Source organism: Phasianus colchicus, chromosome 18 (genome assembly GCF_987193195.1).
Source record: "Phasianus colchicus chromosome 18, bPhaCol1.hap1.1, whole genome shotgun sequence".
Taxonomy (NCBI): Eukaryota; Metazoa; Chordata; class Aves; order Galliformes; family Phasianidae; genus Phasianus; species Phasianus colchicus.
The window spans coordinates 5,129,939-5,150,016 of NC_143453.1; the positions used below are offsets into that span (position 1 = coordinate 5,129,939).

At 41.6% G+C, this 20,078-nt stretch overlaps 1 protein-coding gene and 1 long non-coding RNA gene across 4 annotated transcripts; one reads left to right on the top strand and one right to left on the bottom strand.

The window, feature by feature from the left end:
• Nucleotides 1-49: 49 nt before the first annotated feature.
• On the top strand, nucleotides 50-16,056 carry KLHL22 (kelch like family member 22). Of its 2 annotated transcripts, none has more exons than XM_031592329.2 (7): nucleotides 50-206; nucleotides 7,509-7,761; nucleotides 8,421-8,586; nucleotides 9,723-10,441; nucleotides 11,584-11,776; nucleotides 12,723-12,956; nucleotides 13,979-16,056. In XM_031592329.2, exons 2-7 carry the CDS (start codon nucleotides 7,535-7,537, stop codon nucleotides 14,354-14,356), a joined length of 1,917 nt encoding a protein of 638 aa, XP_031448189.1. In that variant the 5' UTR covers nucleotides 50-206; nucleotides 7,509-7,534; the 3' UTR covers nucleotides 14,357-16,056. The 2 variants fall into 2 exon arrangements, with proteins under 2 accessions (XP_031448189.1, XP_031448188.1); XM_031592328.2 differs by having other exon boundaries at nucleotides 51-206; nucleotides 7,492-7,761.
• LOC116228477 (uncharacterized) lies at nucleotides 10,478-20,035 on the bottom strand. 2 transcript variants are annotated; one of them, XR_016472131.1, is made up of 4 exons: nucleotides 19,674-20,035; nucleotides 13,382-13,439; nucleotides 12,559-12,769; nucleotides 10,478-10,557 (listed from the first exon to the last, which is right to left on the bottom strand). It is a non-coding gene; the product is annotated as an uncharacterized LOC116228477 (long non-coding RNA). The 2 variants fall into 2 exon arrangements; XR_004166779.2 differs by lacking the exon at nucleotides 10,478-10,557 and having other exon boundaries at nucleotides 11,783-12,769; nucleotides 19,674-20,021.
• Between the last annotated feature and the right edge of the window lie 43 nt (nucleotides 20,036-20,078).

The following is a 20,078-nucleotide window of genomic DNA, read 5'->3' on the forward strand; positions in this document are numbered from 1 at the left end:
ACAGCCGCACTGCGCAGGCGACGGGCCCGAGTGCCGCTGCCCGGGGACGCCGCCGTGCCGGCAGGTGTCCGGGTCTCGCGCGCCACGCCCGGCTCCAGCCGCCGTCCGTCCCTCCCCCGGCGGGCGGGCGCGTCAGGCGGGGGCGCCGCGGTTCCGGGGCGCATGAAGGCGGAAGCCGCAGGCGGAGGCCGCCGCCGCCGCTCTCGGTAGGTGGTGGGGCGGCGGGGTTGGGGGCGGCGCCGGGCTGAGCTGACTCCGAAGGAAGGGGCGCGGGGGGGCCGGGCGCGGGCTGTGGGGCCGCCTCGTCCCGGCCCCGCGGGGTGCGTGGGGTGAGCGAGCCGGGGCGGTGCGGGGCGCGGGCCCGAAGGCGCTGTCGGCAGGGGAAGGGAAAGCAAAAGCAGAGCTGTGCTTGAACTGTCCTTCACCCCGCTGTCACGCGGCTGGGGGAGAATCAAAGCGCTTCTGTGAGCTCCAGGTAGCACCTCCTGTAGAGAAAACTGCGCGTTCTGTTGTGCTGGTGTTCAAATGTGTGAGTGACAGGGGGAAATAACAACCAAACGACGCAGGTCCTTGCAGGAAAGAAAGAAACAAACACGGTGAGCAGCGCAAATGAATTCCTGTTTAGATGTGTTGGAAGCACCCTCTGCTCTCCACCCGGTCACTTAATTGTATTTGGCACAGAACTAATTACTTCTTTAACGTTTTTTCTTCCGTGTACTTTAGGCAATTAAAAATGCATGATGTGACTGAAGTAGTTCAACAAAGCAGCCTTGCCAGCTCGCCAAGCCTCTCAAGAGTCCCAGAGCACGTACATTGGCTAACTGATCAGCTGTGTTTTGGCATAGTAACTATGCCTGGTTCTGTGGAAGGTTTATAGATCTCTGTAGACGTAGAGCTAAACATTGAGGACCTCACTCCATCCTCAGACTGGAGAAAGCTGAAGCCTTAATGTAGGTTTGAGGATGGGCAGGTACATGCTGTCTAAACATAGCTGTTCCTTTTCCAAACACAACAGCAGCTCTGTTCAAACCAGAAAGTAGAGAGAAAGAAATGATGAAGCCTCTGGAGAAAGCACTGTATTGAGATTGTTATCTCATTGTATGAGATAGCACTGTATTGAATTTGTTTCCCTTACTGCAACTTACCTTTGGTAGTTATTAGGGCCACAAGGCACCTTCCAGAAATACCCATCAGAAGACTTCACAGCTCCATGAATTTGGGCAGGCTACAGGAAAGAGATGATCAGTTTGTGGGTAAGGCAAAATATTCCAGTTAGGCAGCTCATGCTCTTTAGGTTATGCTGCTTGTGGGGAAAAAAAAAATCTTTTAAAATATTTATATGCCTAAATACGAATAGATTTCATGGAAGTTTTGCCATATCTATGTTAAATGAGATGTTTTAGTCTCAGTGTGTCTTAGAAATACATTGTAAAAGGCACGGGGGGAAAAAAAACAAATGTTTGTTTCTGAAAGGAATGAATATCAACATTTGTGAGACAGCATCATTTGCAGAAGCTGTTTCCCAAACTACACCTTTAGGTTTCCTCCCACACTTCAAGTATACTACTAATGCTAGAAACTGAAAATGACTCAGAAATTCAGCTCGGAGGAATGTGCTTGCATGTCTGCATTGGTGACTTAAAGAAGATGGCGTGTGTGGGCCTACCAAAATTGTAACTCCCATCACTGAGTGCTCAGAACTAAAACTGAGATGCCACGTGGTACCAGATGCCACTGTTTCTTTTTGTGAGGACCTTAGACTAAAGTAATTGTTTGGGTTATTTCCCCTACTTGTAGAAGATTCCCTAAGTTAAAAGGTACTTTGGGAAGATATATATTTTTTTCACACAGTTGTGACTGCATGGAGGGATAATTGTGAAATAAGCACTGCTGCACAAAGCTTGTTTTTCTTTCATACCTCCTCTCTTTCAATTTTCTTCAAAAGCCATGCAACTAACTTAACTCTGTCTACACAAAATGGTATACTCACATTCTTACATAGCAAACAAACTCACAAATTCCTATTGCAAATCATGGTATAGTTGGTAAATCATTCCAGTATTTGCACTCCAGTTATGCTGAACAATAGTTTTGCTTTTCAGTTTGCATTGTTTGTGGCATTACATCTGTTTTTCTCAGCTATTTTGGCAGGCACCCAGCTGCCTCCCCACTCTACACGCTCCCTGACTAGTTGATTTATTTGTTTGCATGCCCTCTGCCCTGTTGAATTCTGGTACCTCGCCAGGTTCTGCCTATTCACATTTGCAACCCCTGAGAGTCAGCATAACTAGCATTTTGTTCTAGTATTGTATCTTGCTGTCTCATATCAGGCTGTCAGCTGAAGGCTGGCTTAGATCCTAATTCTTCCTACTCCTTTGGGAGATAGGGAGGTGTGGGAAGCCTTAGGGCATGGCTGTTGCATTCCCTTCGATGCACAGGGTGAGGATGAAAGGGCAAATCCCATAACCTGCAGGAATGGAATTCAGACAGAATAAAAAAGAAAACAAGTCTGATGGTCAAGCACTCAGTTTTCCAAATATCACAAAGGACGAATATTCTGCACTTAACTAGACACAGCTATCAGCATCCCAACCTGATTTTTAAGTTCTCTCTGCTTTGAGCAGGAGACTGGACTAGAGACCTCCCAAGGTTCTCTCCAGCCTGAATTATCCCACAATTCTAAGAAAGTGTTGGACCCCCACCAGGCTTGAACCACCTGTCCATATGGCAGCAAGCTAAACAGCATTAGGATACCCGACACCAGCAAGTTCTAGTTTATTTTGGGCACAGCTGATGCAGAAGAAAATATCATGATCTGCGTAAGATACCTCCTCATATACAGAGATGTAACTGACAGCCAGAAGCAATTTGATATAAAAATGTCTGAGTTTCCATAGAAACTAACTTGGTTACTCCCCCTCCTGTAACCAAGCTCTCAGAACAGCCCACCACCCCCAGCACACACTGGTAAGCATCACTGTGTGACTTGGATGCTAGTCACAGAATCCAGGGTTCTACTGTACCATGCAATATCAATAATAGATTTCAACACACTGAATCATCAACAGTCTGTTTAAAGCATGTGATCACTGCATAGCATATCTCAGCAAAGTGTAAAGGCTGAATATACCTATATTGACATCAGGATGTATTGAGAACGTGCCCAGACCCAGCTGCTGGAAGGTACAGCACAGATTATTTTGTAGGGAAGCAGGACTTTGTTCTCAGTCTCAGGAAGCATATACTGTAACCAGATAAATTGCTACACCTCAGGTTGGTCTTTACTGGAGGAGTACACAAACATCTTGGTGTTACAGTCCCATAGCATATGTTTTTTAGCATACCTTTAATTTTCCTTTTCCCCATTCTAGTTGAGCTACCCCACTGCTGTACCCTGTGTTCTTAAACAGATGAAGTTTTTCAGTGAGCACAAGAGCAAACCAGCATCCCAGTCTCTCACCATTTTGCTATTTGACTGATCAAGCTACTATGTATTCCATCAACTCTTCCTGTCCCACTGCCAACTTCCCCCCTCATAGGCTACATATCTTTAGTGTAAAGGCAAGTATTGTCATTGATCAGGAAGAGGATTTTGTTAAAACACCAAGCCACAGTTCTTTTTGTACACTGATAAACAGATACTTTAGTTGAATAATTAATTTTTTTTCCATACAAGCGTTCTGCAGAAGCATGCTGTGGTAATGAAGATTGAATACAAGATGATCACAGAGCTATCTAAAATACTTAGCTTCCCATGCACCCACAGCTTGTTTCGAGAGACCACTAATAATAAAATGAACTTTGAACATAGTATAGGAAATACTCATTTCCTTGAGATACTTCCTCTGTCTCTATGGTTGCAGGCACGGTTGCTTTCTCCTGGTTTCTAAATAGAATCCAGGCACATAACACATAAAATTTCAGCCTATTGAATAAGAGCAGTCCTGTTGTGCTAGATAGCTCTGAAGATTTTGAGTTTAGGTTTTTTGGGGGTGATTGTTTTATTCTTTCATCTCCTTGATGTGGAGGAGTGACCAAACAGTACGTGTCTCCCCACATTAGCATTGCCTATAGAAGTGCTCATGCAATTACTGACCTCATATACCTCTTTTCTCTTTATGCACGAGATATTCAGTTGTAATACCCCAGTATTAGTCAGTCCACTAACCAATGCCCCTTGAAAGATAAATACAAGCCAACCTAACTGTAAGACTTTATGCAGCCAGCTAAGAAAGTCCCTAGGCTGATTTTATCTACAGTTTTAAGGTGGTTAGAACAGGACTTGCCTTCCATTGGTTCTGGAGACAGAATCCCACAGCACATGAGAACATGCTTTTTGTCTTTGGTGCTGTTAAAGAATTCATCCTTTCCATCTGAAGGTCAGTCCTGCAATTCTCAGCCCCTGAATCTCACAGTTAACAGCTGCCCAACACTGATAAACTCACACAAGAGGACCAAAAAAAGACAAAATACTAAAATTCTAGGAACATTACTCAGTCACAGACTGAATTTCTCAGTAAGAGAAGTAGAATAGAAATGCCACAAGAACATTCTGCTATCAAGAAGCTGATGCTAGAGAGGCCCACAACAGAAGAGACTCAGCTGTATGACTCAAGGGATTGTAATGGCAAGCAAAGGCCTGCTTACAGCTCCTTCACTGACAAGGGTGGATATGCTAGCCTATGAAAATGGTGTCTCCAGGCTTACAAGATAACAAAGTTCACGTATGGTCAGATGAAAAAATAGTAAATAGAAGGTTTTCTGTAGCATGCAGGAAATTGAACAAGTCTCTTCTGTACTTTCATTCACAGCTGTACCTCCTGTACTACATTTAGCCCTTTTATTCCTCCCTCTAAAGAGAAGACTGAGCAAAATGCAGATTTGAGATGGAGTTAGATAATGTACAGTTACAATAAAGTCCCTTGTTATTTTTAAGATTGACAAATGCTAACAAGGCATAAGAATTCCTAGATATATTAGCAGTGATTCCCTGCATCCAGCTGGTACTCTGCACATGAAATAGCATATTTCCACTGTTGGATTGTCAGATTTTAGGCAGTAACAAAGGCATAAAACACACTAGAGAAAACCTGCAGTTAGACCACATAGTCTGCAAAGCAAGACACTGTTGTGCTAACACTGATACCCCTCTGTAGCAACTTTGTAGTCTATATTTAACACTATAGAGACATACATAACATTATCAGCTAACCAAGAGCACTGCACTTAGTTCAGAAAACCAGAACACCAACCCAATTTTCCCCCACCCTCATTCAAGCAACCGCTTTCCACAACTGTACCCACCCAATCCCAGCTGCCTCTTATACAGCTGAGGGCACTCAGTATATCAGCTAAGTGATTCCTTCTGGTCATCCCCCACTCACTGTTCAATGGGAAGTAGGCAACAATCCATGAAAATTATATAATATATATTAATAATAAGCTACTTCTACAACACGTGCCTTTACTAAAATTTGTTGAGCAGATGCAACGTCCAGTTTAGCTGTAGCACATCACACTTCTTTTCTCCTCTAGTCTCACTTCCACCTACACACACTAAGGCTGCATCAAAGGTCATGCTGTTTTCTCTGTCCAACAAAAGTCTTAGAATTCAGAAAACAGCTCATTTATTACATGTACTTCTGCTTTTTGTTGCAATTATTTCACTCTTTAGAGGCTCACTTTGGTACAACTCCCTAATTTGTTGAAAAGGTACATTTTTTGGAGCATTAACCACATTAAAACACATCAACTCTGTACATGTGGTTTGTTTGAATTTGTTCCTCATTTGGACAGTATCTTAGCCTAATTTGTTTTTGCTGCATTTATTCTTAGTGAATTTCTGATCAACACCTAATAATGCTCACTCCTTTATCTGCCTTTCTTTTAATATTATCTGCCTTGCCTCAATCTATCACTCGTATTTCCCAGGAGCAAATAAAATGATACAGTAATGTTTTGTCTGCTTCAAAGGCAGTCATCTTATTTCTAGGAAAAACATCTACCTGTCATGAAAAAGAATCCATTATTCATCTCTTCAGCTGATGATGGATAGCTTCCCTGCATAATCGACCTGAATGTGCTTCCTAGAAGGCAGTCTCATCAAAGCTGCTCTTCTGAGCTCTTTGCCCTGGTTTTGCTGGCAAAGAGCAGACAACCATTAATATACATTTGCAATTCTTTTCCATCCCACCCAGCAAGCAGTGCACCTAGCTTCCTTTTGATTTGGACAGCAAAAGGTGACTTCCTTCAGGCAGTGCAATAACTGTTTTCATATTTCTTTGTGCCATCCAGACACCTTCTTTCCTCACTGACCATGCACAGAATACCTTGCAGTACTTTGGGAGACTTCTAACGTGGCATTCCTGTCTATGGCTGGTACAATTAGCAGTGGTTTCATCTCTTCATTGGTTGTTTGGATTTGTTGGATTTGTTCTGCTTTTGCTTTTCTGACTGCTGATAACCCCTTGTGTCTGTCCCTCACACCACTAAGCTATTTCCCAGAGCCACTGGAGGAGAGGCTGTTATAACTGTGCCTTAAGCAGCCATGTCAGCTAAGGTATTTCCTTTTGCTAATGTGTTTTTTTGAGTGTCTGCTCTGACAACTACGCATAGTCCATCAGATCTAACTGCTGCAACTTCTCACATTCTTCAAAGACAATAGAAAGAGTGCATTACAGGATGCTAACAGAGGAATCATGAGATTTTGAGTGCTTACCCACAGGCATGAGACAGTGACTTCCAGCTAGCTTTTTACAGGCATTTCCCCATATGCTGTAAGGACCTTCCTATAGTGTCAGTGGCAGCAGTACAAAGATGTATGGGATAGCCCTCTACAGTGCCTACACCAAAGGAAATAGCCCCTCTGCAGAGACCCACAGTGAAGTCAAAAGGAGTTGTACATGCTAGCTTGAAGTCAGCACAATAAAGAAGCTCACTGCAAAGCCTGTAGTTTCAAATGGTATTGTAAAGAATGGAAATGTACTCAGCTAAGGAAAATAAAGCAAAAAACAGGAGAGAATAAAGCTTTCAGATTCTATGGTAAAATATCAAGTGAAAGACCGAAGGTGCAGGTTTGTTTTTTTTTTTTTTTTACAACAAAGTTATTTGAGGATATTAGGCAATGTGGAATTTGGAAAAAATTGTGACAGATCTGCTGTTTGTTAGAGACATCATAGAAATGCAAAGGAAACAAGGGGATTGGCAATAGGTTGGGAAGTGAAAATATGTGTACATCCCCACATGCAACATGCTTTTGGATTGGAAAACCAGGAGTCAAAAAATCATTAGTAATGCCATGTTTTGCCAGTTTGATATGTTGATGTATCCCTGTCTATTTTCAGTATCATTCAGGATAATTTCTCTTGGGTAGAATTGTTTTTGATGGTTCTTCTTTGACTGAAGAGTTTGATTTATTTATTGCGATAGATGTGTCAGAGGACCATTTGTAAGCAAAAGACACAAACCTTTGCTGATTCTGTTGTCTCACAGATTTCATTCTGCTGCAGCTTTTGGCTGAGCATTTCTGCCTGGGATGGCGGAGGATCAGGAGCTGACTCAGCCACACAAAGCTCAACTCGAGTCCTCCCTTCAGCAGCGCACCAGCAACACATACCGCAGTGCGGAGCACTCTCAGGCTTTGCTCAGTGGCTTGGTATCTCTCCGAGACAGCAGCATCCTCTTTGATGTAGTTCTTGTAGTGGAAGAGAAACCTATTGAGGCTCATCGGATACTGTTAGCTGCATCCTGTGACTATTTCAGGTACACTTGCAGTACAGCAGTAACAAGCATGTGAATGAGCGTAAAACAACATTGCAACTTTCAAATCTTCTGTTAGTACACTTCGCACGCTGCTTCCTGATGTAGAATTAGATCCATAAGGTAGAGCTGAATGGGTTTCAGAATGCTACAACTTCATCTCTCTGTTATGTGTCTGTAGAAATAAAGTTCTTGTTAGTGCACTGTGAGCTTACCTCCACTACATTCACAGCCTTGGAGGTGTGTAAAGGGGAGAAGATAACTCACTTTATTTTTGTAAACAAATAAATCTGAAGGCAGTCCAGACAAATCTGGAAGAACTGCTCTAGCTTAAAAAACCTCAAGTTCCTGTTTTTCTCTTCCCTATCCCTAGAGTATCTGCCTTCACCCACTGCCTGTCTGTATGTACTGGGTCTGTATTTAAATCTTCCACTGTGAATTACATCTTTCAAGTGGTCCCCACTGTTTTCCTGCAGAATGAGAGGTATTCCTTTCTTAGGTCCTGAAAGTCTGTGCTTTTTGTATCATTGGCTTAGAAAAGAGGTAATCCCAAAGAAGTGTCTGACTAGGATTTTATCTTTTTGAATATTTTGTTATGTTCTCAGGATAGCATAAGATAAGCAAACTGAATACAGTTTCAAATGCAAATCTTTTTTTTACAGAGGAATGTTTGCAGGAGGACTGAGAGAGATGGAACAAGAAGAAGTTCATATTCATGGCATCTCCTACAACGCAATGTGTAAAATCTTGAATTTCATTTATACTTCTGAGCTGGAACTCAGTGTCAACAGTGTACAGGAAACGTTAGCTGCAGCCTGTCAGCTTCAGGTGAGGTGCTGGGAGGTATGATGAAAAAGAAACAAGAAACAAAAGCAAGAATGAAAGAAACACAAAACATGGCTGGAGGGCTAGGGAGTGAAACAGAGCATGATTCCAATGAGAAGACTTTCTTTGGAATGCAGTAACCATTGGAAGGGCTGGAATAATGAACCAGTGCTTGCATGTCTGATCTGTGCTATGGTTTCATCAGCTACAGAGCATTTTGTCTAAAAGATTATTTTATGAAGCACTCACTTTCACTGATCAGCACATAAAAGCTTCCCTAGAATAGAATATTGCTCACCTATGATAAAGGACAGGGATGCTGCTCAGAAATCATTGTGCTGCTTAAACCTGCCAAGATTTACCCCAGATTGAGTCCACAGGCACGTAACCTTACCTGACCTCATCACTACTACCATTGTTTCTGCACAAAGTGCCTTTTGCTTTCAAGGCAGTTTTTTTCTCTAATTTTCCTTGCAGCTAATTGCTGCATAGGATTTGGTACTAACCTTAAACTTTCCAGGTGCTTTGCTTGGCTACACCCTTAGCACCAGTTTGTTAGTGGAGGGCCTCTTGATCAGTTGTTACTTTGCCAGTTGTCCTGTCAGATACAACTTCAGATAATACACGGAAGACTACACTACATGCTAATGTTCTTCTCAAATGGCTTTCTAGGCTCTTGAGTGATGCAGATATTTTTGTTATAGTTGCAATCTGTGATGCAGTGTGTCTGTAGTGCTCTGAGAGAGCAACTGAAGGAGAGGCTGTTGCCATGTTCTTCATGCCTTTTGTTTCCATGACTGCCTCCCAGGCAGCCTTCATCTCTCATGTTAATGAGGCAGTCTGGCTGTTCAGTATCCTATGTGCCCCAGAAGATGCATTGCTGCTACAGAAGAAGCAAAACTCAAAGGCTTGCAGTATAGTGTGGCTAGATCTGGGTTATATTCATCTATGTATCCATGTTGAGTTGTGATTTTTCTCTGAGGAAAGGTGAACACGGTGATCAGACTGTGAGAAGAGCAATTTTCTTGTCAACAACTTTTTTACAGTTTTTGGAAGCTTCCTGTTCTATGCTTCTGTCATCTGTATCTTGGAACGTAAGGCAAAGGGTGTATGAAATAAAAGGTCTCTCTCTCTTGCAGATTCCAGAAGTCATTAAGTTCTGTTGTGATTTTCTAATGTCCTGGGTAGATGAAGAGAACATCCTGGATGTATACAAACTAGCTGACCATTATGACTTGAGACATTTGAGCGATCAGCTGGACTCCTACATTTTGAAGAACTTTGCAGCTTTCTCAAGGACACAAGCATACCGACAGCTACCCTTGCAGAAGGTCTACTCCCTTCTCAGTAGCAACCGTTTGGAGGTTAACTATGAATTTGAAGTTTATGATGGTGCACTTTTTTATCATTATTCTCCAGAGCAACTGGAGACAGATCAGGTCTCCCTGATGGAGCCCCTTAAGCTACTTGAGACAGTTCGTTTTCCTCTGATGGAACCCCAGATCCTGCAAAGGCTTCATGACAAATTAAGTCCATGTCCTTTAAAAGATACAGTCGCAGATGCACTAATGTACCACAAGAATGAATGTCTTCAGCCAATGCTCCAGAGCTCCCAGACACAGCTGAGATCAGAGTTCCAGTGTGTAGTGGGATTTGGAGGGATGCATTCTACTCCATCCATTGTTCTCAGTGATCAAGCCAAGTATCTGAACCCCCTGTTGGGAGAGTGGAGGCACTTTACAGCTGCACTAGCCCCCAGAATGTCCAACCAGGGGATTGCTGTTCTCAATAATTTTGTATATTTAATTGGCGGAGACAACAATGTAAGTGGTTTTCGAGCAGAGTCAAGGTGTTGGAGGTAAGATAAGGATAATCCTGCTACTATTCTCATTTCCACCCCATTGCCCATCTCTGAGTCAGTAAGCCTTTAGCGCAGCCTGTATGCTTGCTGGCAAAAAAGATAGGAGCCTCTCACTGGAAGAAATCACAAGAAATAAGGAAATTAGCATCATAACAACAGAAAGCTTCCAGCAATGCTTATGGAACAAAGCCAAGGCTGATTGGGTAGTAACAGCTGCTTATGCAGGAGTATTACATGTGCAACCTTCTCTTCTTTGTTGGAGGGAGTGAAGTATTAAATGTGTAGGAAATGGTAATGAACTAGAATTCTCCAGAATCTAGACTGTCTAGATGCTCTTGAAATGAGATTTTCTGAAAGTCCTCTGTGTGTAGTTCTCATCCCTATGCAAAGCCACCAGAAAGGATTTGTAAATAAAATGCTGTTATTAGTTAATTATTGAGAAAATGTATGCACATTAGCAGCATTCCAGGGTTGCCTTCAGTTCTGTGCCAGAAAAAAATGCACTGGAGAAAGGAACAGTTTTAGATCTTGAGGCCCATTACATTGCAAAAACAGATATAAACCCTTTTGATTTTATAATGAAATCATCTTATCTTTACTAGTTTTAGTGGAATTGCCCTGATTTCATGCCACGCACATCTTCACTTCACCATCAGCTGTCACTGTAACTACAATTTCCAGATTAGATAGCCACTTATATTTGAAAATTAACCATGAGCCTTACTTGAAGCAGCACATTTGTTGGAAAGAAAGAATCAAAGAAGCCACAAAATGCTTATGCACCCTTTGATGTCTTGAAGATCCAGATTCAGTCTGTGCTACTGTTAGAATGTTTTACCTTGTAGAATGGCTTTATGCTAACAGAGATTTTGATACATAATCTGAAGGCACGTATAATACAATAGAAAACCTAGGCTTTTATAGCATGATTGTATCAGCTGAAATACATCTTCTAAAAATAAACAAAAAGAACTTTGCTAATAATAAAAAGCTGACAGGGCTGTATTTCACTCCACTTACAGCTGAATTTAATTTCAACCAAAGACAGTACAGTAACCCCATGTGTGGTGCTGTCTTGTATTCCAGCAGTGATTCTGTGGATGTATGAATCACTTTCTTTGATCCCATTCTTTTACAAGGTATGACCCACGACACAACAAATGGTTCCAGATCCAGTCCTTACAGCAGGAGCATGCTGACCTCAGTGTTTGTGTTGTGGACAATTATATATATGCCGTCGCAGGCCGAGATTACCATGAAGACCTGAGAGAAGTGGAGAGGTATGACCCTAAAAGCAACACTTGGGAATATGTGACACCTCTAAAGAAGGAGGTAAGGAGTGCATTAGCCACACACACTGATAGAGTTCCCCAGTTCCTAATTTCATCTTTTTAGGTGCTTTTCTCATGCATAGATTTCATTTTGCTGATACTTGCATGGGAAGCAGTAGCATCTGCATTTGAGATAAACATACCAGTAAAGACTAATAATAACGTATAACTTTAATTTTGAGGTTTAATGCTTATTTTTCTTGTTTTCTTCCTGTTTTCCCCTGCACCTCTGTTGTATTAATCCTTAAAATTATTTCAAATTGAACATGTAAGTCAAGGAACTTCCCATTCCTCCTGGGATAGGTAAACCATGAATAGTACAAGCTTCTTATCTACAGTCCTAATAAGCATGCTTTATTCCCAATTAGAAGAAATCATCAAATACTAGGAAGATACCATAGGATCACAGAATGGCTCAGGTTTGAGGGATCTTAAAGATCATCTAGTTCCAACACCTCCTGCCGTGGGCAGGCTTGCCAACTACTAAATCAGGCACTAGATCAGATACTAGATCAGGTTGCCCAACCCCTATCCAGCCTCCAGGGATGGAGCATCCACAGCTTCTCTGGGCAGCCTGATCCAGTGCCTCACCACCCTCTGAGTGAGGGTACATCAGTTTCTGTATACTATTTAGTTCACGGACTTCCAAGTAGGCAAGGGAGAAAAGTAATTATATGGATGAGTTTCTAATAAAGAAATAGTAAGAAAGAACAACCCATGGGAGTTCTGGAAGTTTTGGAAATTCTGGGGTAATTTAGAAATTCACACTTTCAACATAATCACCTTGAAAGGAGTTGTCTATAAAAAAATAGAAGATCCTTCCAGATGTTAATATCTGCATAATTCATGAAGAATGTCACTTCTTTAATGTCTATTCCATACTTTGAAGCTGGGAGAAATACATAAACACAGACGTCAAACTCTTGCTTTCCCACGTGGCGATGCAGGTATATGCACATGCTGGAGCAGCACTGGATGGGAAGATGTATATTACCTGTGGGAGGAGAGGAGAAGATTATTTGAAGGAGCTGCAATGTTATGATCCAAAGACTGACCGCTGGGAAGTTTTAGCAGATGGTCCAGAGAGACGTGCTTGGCATGGGATGGCTGCACTGCTGGGAAAGCTCTATGTAATTGGAGGAAGCAACAATGACTCTGGCTACAGAAGGGATGTTCACCAGGTGAGAGCATATCATACCTACATCTTGGAAGAGTCTGTTTCTTACAGATGCTTGCACACTGATGTCTTTCTCCTCCTAAGTACACATGTAAAACTCTCTAGCATCAGCTCTCTTCCACTTCATTGCAGAACTTGCCATGATTTATTTGCTGCTGCCTTGAATGCACTAAGCATTAAAGCTGTAGCATTTGAGATTCATGTAAATTTTAAAATATTTTTGCTGAATGACATTCACTCCCATGCAGATAGCCCATTAAGTAGCACATCAACTGAGTTTCCTTTAATTGCCTTCTCATATGCATTTCTTCCTAAGTTAAGAACTTTGGAATTAGCATTGTACAGTCACAGGACAGGATTTGTTAAGGATACGTTGGAAAGCACAATGAATAGATTGGATGGCAATTTTATAAATAAAATATACAGTACCTGATGGGCAGTGATGACTGGAGAATTTTCTTGTGTCTCATTCTGACTTCTGTAACTGCTAAAGATATATAAAAGAAAAAAAATTGTTTTTTTTAAAAGCCAAAGCCAATGAAGATAGCAAAATTCAAGCTAAAGTTTATTTGAGTTACAAAAAGATGCTTACAAATAAATGGAGTTAGTAAAGTAGGTACCTACTGAAATCTAAAACTTTCCAGCATGTGGTGCCAAGATGGTTTAGCAGGTTTGTCATGTTTATGTGATACAGCACATTTTTTCCTAATGCAAACAGGTGCGCTGTGTCTGAGCTTATATTAACATGTCCTCATCTCACACTTCTGTATCTGTTTGTTTGAATGACATACAGCTGTTAGCACAACAGCTGGGTCAGATGTTGTGATTGAGTTATATGGCAAATATGCACTGGGTTTTTCACTGAGCACTGTACTTCTCCTGCATGGGATACATGCTCTCCATTATCAATACCCCATCAAAGGACTGATGGTATGGTGTGGCTACATAATTAGTTTGCCATACAGCCAGGTTCTGTCACTGAGATCCAAATTCAATTTTGGCTAATCTATTTTGTACCTTTTACAGGTTGCCTGCTACAGGCCAAGCACTGATCAGTGGACAAATGTATGTCCACTTCCTGCAGGACATGGAGAGCCAGGTATTGCTGTCTTAGACAACAGGATCTATGTCCTGGGAGGCAGATCCCACAACAGAGGAATCCGCATGGACTACGTCCACATTTATGATGCAGAGAGAGACTGTTGGGAGGATGGACCCCAGTTGGAGGATGATATTTCTGGGATGGCTGCCTGTGTCCTTACCTTGCCCAGGGCTATTTTAATGGAAACAGAGAAATGGTTCTCAGAATGGCATGCAGACCGCATGAAGTATCACCTTGACCTTCCATCAGAAGTTATGAGCGTATCAGACTGGGAGGAATTTGACAATTCAAGTGAAGATTAAAAAATTTAATATTTATTTTTTGCCAGTAGTTGAGGAAATTAAGTCTTGAAAGAAAAAAAAAAAAAAAAAAACACAAAGATTTTATATGTCTTTCTTATATCCATAAATATGTATTTCAAAGTTTGAAAAATAAGCGTTCTGCACAAAATGACATTTGCTGTTATTATCTGCTCATCTGCAAGTGTTTTGCACAAAATGCCACTACCAGTCAGTATCTGCTCACCTGCCAGAAAGCAGAATTTTTGAAGTAACCACAGAACTGCCATTTTCCCCCAGATAATGTAGAGAGGTTCTCTTCCTTTGAAGGAGGCTTCTCTCAACTTTCAGCATGGACAGGAAAAAAAAAAAAAAAAAGGCACAGAAAGCTCAGCTTGACTGGCTTCTTTCCTTCCAGCTTTTAGTGTGAAATAGCTTTTTGAGTTTAGGGAGATTTTTTTTTGTCTGGTAATAAAACCTTCTAGCAAGCCTAACGTAGGAAGGTAAGAACTAGCATCTCCCTCCTGTGCCAGGAGTCAGACAGCTCGATCATTTCTAGCCAGACTGAACATACAGAAGCAGGAACAGTAGCAAGAAATCTGAACCTTCATCTCATCTGGGCATGCAGCCATCCTCATAGCTGGGTTTGAGTCTGTGAACTGACACCCACTCCTGAATTTCTGTACTACAGGTGCTGACAATGCAGCAGAAAGATTTCTAGAAACAGCTCTTTGTACAGAATATGGCAATCTCATCATTCAACTGTCAGATACATTTGTTCACAAGCATAAATTAATTAATAAATCTTTGTCAGAACTTTTTTTTTTTTCTTTTCAACTACTGTCACAGTTTTATTAACCATGATGTGGAATCTGAAAGATGGAGAGTTTAATTAGATCCCATGTTACTACATTATTATCAGTGAAGATACACCAGGTTGGGGAATGGGCCGATTTTTTATTCACTCTTTTAATACACACTTTACAAAAGGATAAAGAGAGAAGAAATGGGCTTGCCTCAGATGAGGAAAGTAAGTAATAAGCAAATAACAAGCAGTAGTGAAGAAGCCACTCATCCAAGACCCTATGGTAGCTGAACTAATGACAGGAAAGTAACAGAATCACCACAGCTCAATAAGATAAGACATAGAAAAGCCTTTGCTTAAGAAGCTTACATGATTCACTTCTGACTGCCGTGTTGCTTGACATTAGTTTAGAAGCTGATTTAAAGTCCAAACCATTATGATACGTGGACATTATGGGTTCCTTCCCTCCTGGAGGGGCAGGGACTAATGGGTAACACATGAAAATCGTGAGCCAAAAGCCTTCAAAACTTCTAGCAGTAGCAGGAGGAAGAGTGAAACCAAAGTGATGCTCAATAATCATCACATGACAAATAATCATTGGCCTGCTACTTCAGAGAAATGTTCTTCCATCACTTGGCTTCAAAATGGATTTCATTGACTCCACACGAGTACAGTGGGCTTCTGGAAAAGGTTTAGAAGTATTTGAACTACTTTTTTTTTTCAGCTGGGGAGTCAGATTGTTTTTCTTCAGCATTGTCAGTTTTTACCTCAATTTTGGACCCTTTGCCAATTGACAAATAAAGCAGAAGACCTGACAAAGCATATAGGACACGTATAGGAAACCCTATACGTCAGATTCCTCAGAAAATCCATTTTGATAATAAACTCTGACTGTTGCACTGCAATACAGGAGCCTGAGGTGTATTCGTCTTTAGCCCACAGAGCTATTTTGAATGTGTAAGAATTCAGTGCAGCTCTCACATGTAATGACAAATCTCTCTGATGCTGACATCACAAAAACAGTCCTTCCAGACTGCAGGCATTGCAGTGGCAAGCTGTTGTGTCTGCACACTGACCAAGTGATTCCACACTCCTAGTGATCCAAGCCATGTTCTAGATCCAGATGTTCCAACTAACCCTGGCACTTAGCACACACCTACCTGCACTGCTTGCAGCATGTTTCACATTTTAACTAGCATGTCTTAACAGACCAGTGATAAGCAGTGTATTTCAAGGGAAAATGGTTTTTAGCCTCTTTCATGATCATTAAAAATGGGATCGTTTTTTGTCTGGCTTATTTTCCTTTTCCTATGTACTCCACTAGAGGGCATTACTTACTATTTTAAATAAACTAGGCTTAAATTATGTAGGGGAATGCAAGATGTAATTATTAAGCTAAAGAAACATCATGAGGAAACTCACAATTCTATTTTCCCCAGCCTTTTCCTATCACTCCTCCAGAGTTTGGATACTGATCTTTCATAGTCAGGAGATCCATTTTTCTACTTCATCAGCATATGCAATTTAGTGACTGCATTATTTATTAAATGTTGCAGTTGGATGCTGTGCAAAGCAAATCAGTACACAACTGAGAATGCAGTTATGAGGAAACAGCCTGGCCTTAAAACACATTACATACCTTAGGAATGTTGCATTATTTTTTTCTATTTTTCTTTTTTAAGCTGCCAGTGTCATACATTCACATTACATGAACCAATTCTATGAGCAGGTCTTCTGTATACTGATTTGGTAAAAATCAATCTTCATTTGCTTTCACTCCCAAAATTTCATCTGAGCACAATATGACAGTTAAAAGTTACCATATGCACTATCTTAATTGCATGCATTTTGAGTGAAAAAACAAGCACATTTATTTTAGGTCAAATCATCCTAATCATTTAGCATGCTCTGCTCCAGCACTCCCTTTTTCAAGCCAACACACAGGCTAACAATAATCAAATCTCTTGCACTTCAGTGCAAATTTGCACTAAAATCTAAATCATATGAAAAACTTTGTTCTTGCTCAGTGCAGTTACCCACACAAAGAAACTGCAGGAGAGATTACTGATATGCTGAGGTGTGATTATTATCGACCTATTAAGGCTGAAACTTCAGGAACTTCATTAGCACACCTAAACTTTGTGTTATCTCAAGGAAAACATGCTCTCATGGGGGTTTTAGGCTGATTCTGGTTTTTGATATTTTTTTTCTTTTTCATTAAAAAATTCTCTAGTCTCCTAGATATGTCAGTCTTGTACCTTGCAGTAAGAAGCATCACAGTGTAGCGCAAGGCACTGCAGACAGATGAGTGATGAACTAAGAAAACTTGACATTACTTCTGGTCTGTGTGATCTGAGCCAAACAGCTCTTCCAGAACAGTGTGAGCGCAATTCTAAAGCTTTAACAGCCGATGCACTAGGAAGTCCAGAAGAATAACAACTTTGTTTCTTAATAATCTATTTTCCTCTTTCCTGCCAGCCAAAGGTAAAGCTATAGAGGCATATTTGCTAGATTAGTAATTAGTGGACTTATATCCTGAAGTATTTTAGGCTTCCTTATTTGCACAAGTGATTGTAATCGCTTCAGGTTTTGTTTCTAAGTGCTTTCACTCCTGTATTTCTTTTCCAGCTGTCTAGCTCCAAATCCAACATATCCTTTCCCACTTCCTCCTCATTTCAATTAGGATTGTTAATTTTGTCTTGGAAGCGTACCCAGTTCTTGATTTGAAAGAAATAAGGATTCTCATTCTAAATCTTTGATACAAGGTTACTCCTCCTTACCCAGGAATGAGCCACACACACAATTTATTTGGCATTCAGTGCTACTGATGGGGGCTTTTGCAAAAAGCAGCAGCAGCTGGGCATGGGGTAAGAGGGACAGCACTTACTCGAGGCAATATTCTGCCAGCTGAGTTTGTATTTTATCAGCAGCTGATGCACTTCAAGAGATCCCTATTTCATCAGTTGTGCTGCAGCAAATATTTGGCAGGATATTCCGAGGACAAAAGCTGCCAATTCATAACACAAAGAGCATAAGCTCATTCATATATAATAAAAAGGTAAAGTGGCACCATTAAACAGCACTAAAAATCCATACATCTCTCCACTCTTCATGAGACAGACTAGGAAGCTGCTGCCCTGTCTTACCTGATAATGGTAACGAGCTTGAATATATCACCTTATATTTCTCTTAATCTAAGTAGAAGATGGGGTGTTTTACCTAGCTGATCTCACCTAATTCAACCACAGTTATTGAAACTGAAAGGGGAATGACCTGAAGGATGCACACAGCCCGCACAAGCACAAGTCAGAACAGATAATTATGGCAGTTCCTTCCAAACAGAAAGCCTTTCTGTGCTTAGTGTCTTTTTCAGGAAGAGAAGGTGGTTGTGCCAGTTCCTCAGTCATTACTCGAGCCCTCTGTAGCACTGCACTGAAACTGGTTTATAATCAAGTGCTATTTATTCCTGACATGTTTCAACTCTTTAGAGATAGTTGTGCTATTTACATGAAATGGAGGCAAGATAATTACATATTTGACTTACACTTGATTTTTATCATACTATAACAATAATTATAATTCAATAAAATGCAGCATGAATTTTTATTTCCTTTTTATATACTACGTATTACCGATTCTGCTGCTAGCTTGTGGCTCTTGTAATTATTTTTAAACATTATTCGGCTTGTTATTTCAAGTACTGTCTTGTAGTTTGGCCACAGCTACAAAGAAAATGATTCAAACCCGTTCAAATGACAAAGAGAAGCATAACAACCTTCATAACCTATTGTAACTTATTTACCTGTGCTTAAAAATGACTCTCATTGGCAGAGAAAAGTAGTTCAACCAGAAGGAATGGATCAATGATACATCTGTTAGGTAAGTTTCCCTAAAACAAGTTTGCATGGATGTGAATTTTCAGATGGAACCATTCATCTCTGGCCCTATTGTTTTACTTGTGTTGCTCTGCCTGATTAAACAGCTGTTGTTTTCCACCCAGGGGATGGTTGTACTTAGCAGCTGGTGAAGCGATACCTGCACATGTATTCAGGGCCTAGCTTAAGACCCTTCTGTATTAGTGATGTCACAAGATTTTCCTGAATATTTTTTGCTAGAACATAAGAATCTGAGGTAGGGGAAGCTTCCATTTTTGTTATCTGAACAAAATGTCTGGAGAGAGATAGCCTGCACCAATCCAAACACCTCAGCTGGCACTGGCTGCCAACATAGGAAATAAAGTGAAAAGAAAACCGACCATGCTGTGAGCGAGCTTTTGGAATAAACAGAGTGTGAAGGGAAGATGGCAAAGCTGGAGTTCAGCCTGCACAGCAGCCGGGCGGGTTGCGACAGTCACCTCCAATCTGCTTCTCCATTTGAGAGTCACTTACTTCACTCGGCTCTGTTTCACGCTGACAGCCTCAAAAGCAAAACAAGAAGAGAAACGAAATCAAGCGAAATCACAGAGCTGACCTAAAAATCAGTGTTTGTGAAGGTCTGTAGCAGGAATTAGTGCTGTTTACTTTGCCGTGTCCTTACCTAGGGCAGCTGAGCTGATACCGCTGAGAGCTGCCTGAAATCAGCCCTGCTGCCAGGGCTCGTGCTGCTCCTTCATCTCACCGCAGCACCCAGCGCTGCCAGGCCCTGCTCGGCCCTTCTTAGCCATCACTCCAAAGGGCTTTGACCTCCCCGCGTGGGAACGACGCGAGAAAGAGGTGAAACGCGCAGGAAAGCATCACCAAAAACCCTCAGAGGAGGCAACGTGGGCGCCAACCGCCCGCGGGCAGGGAGCTCAGTGAGCCGTGAGGGGCCCCGCGAAGATGGAGGCACATCGGCGGCTCCCCTCACGCACCTCCGGCCCGGCAGCAGGCGGGCTTTCAGCACCGCTCCCCTCCCGCCACCCCGCTCTCCTCACGCCGGCGCGGGCCGCAGCGCGCATGCGCG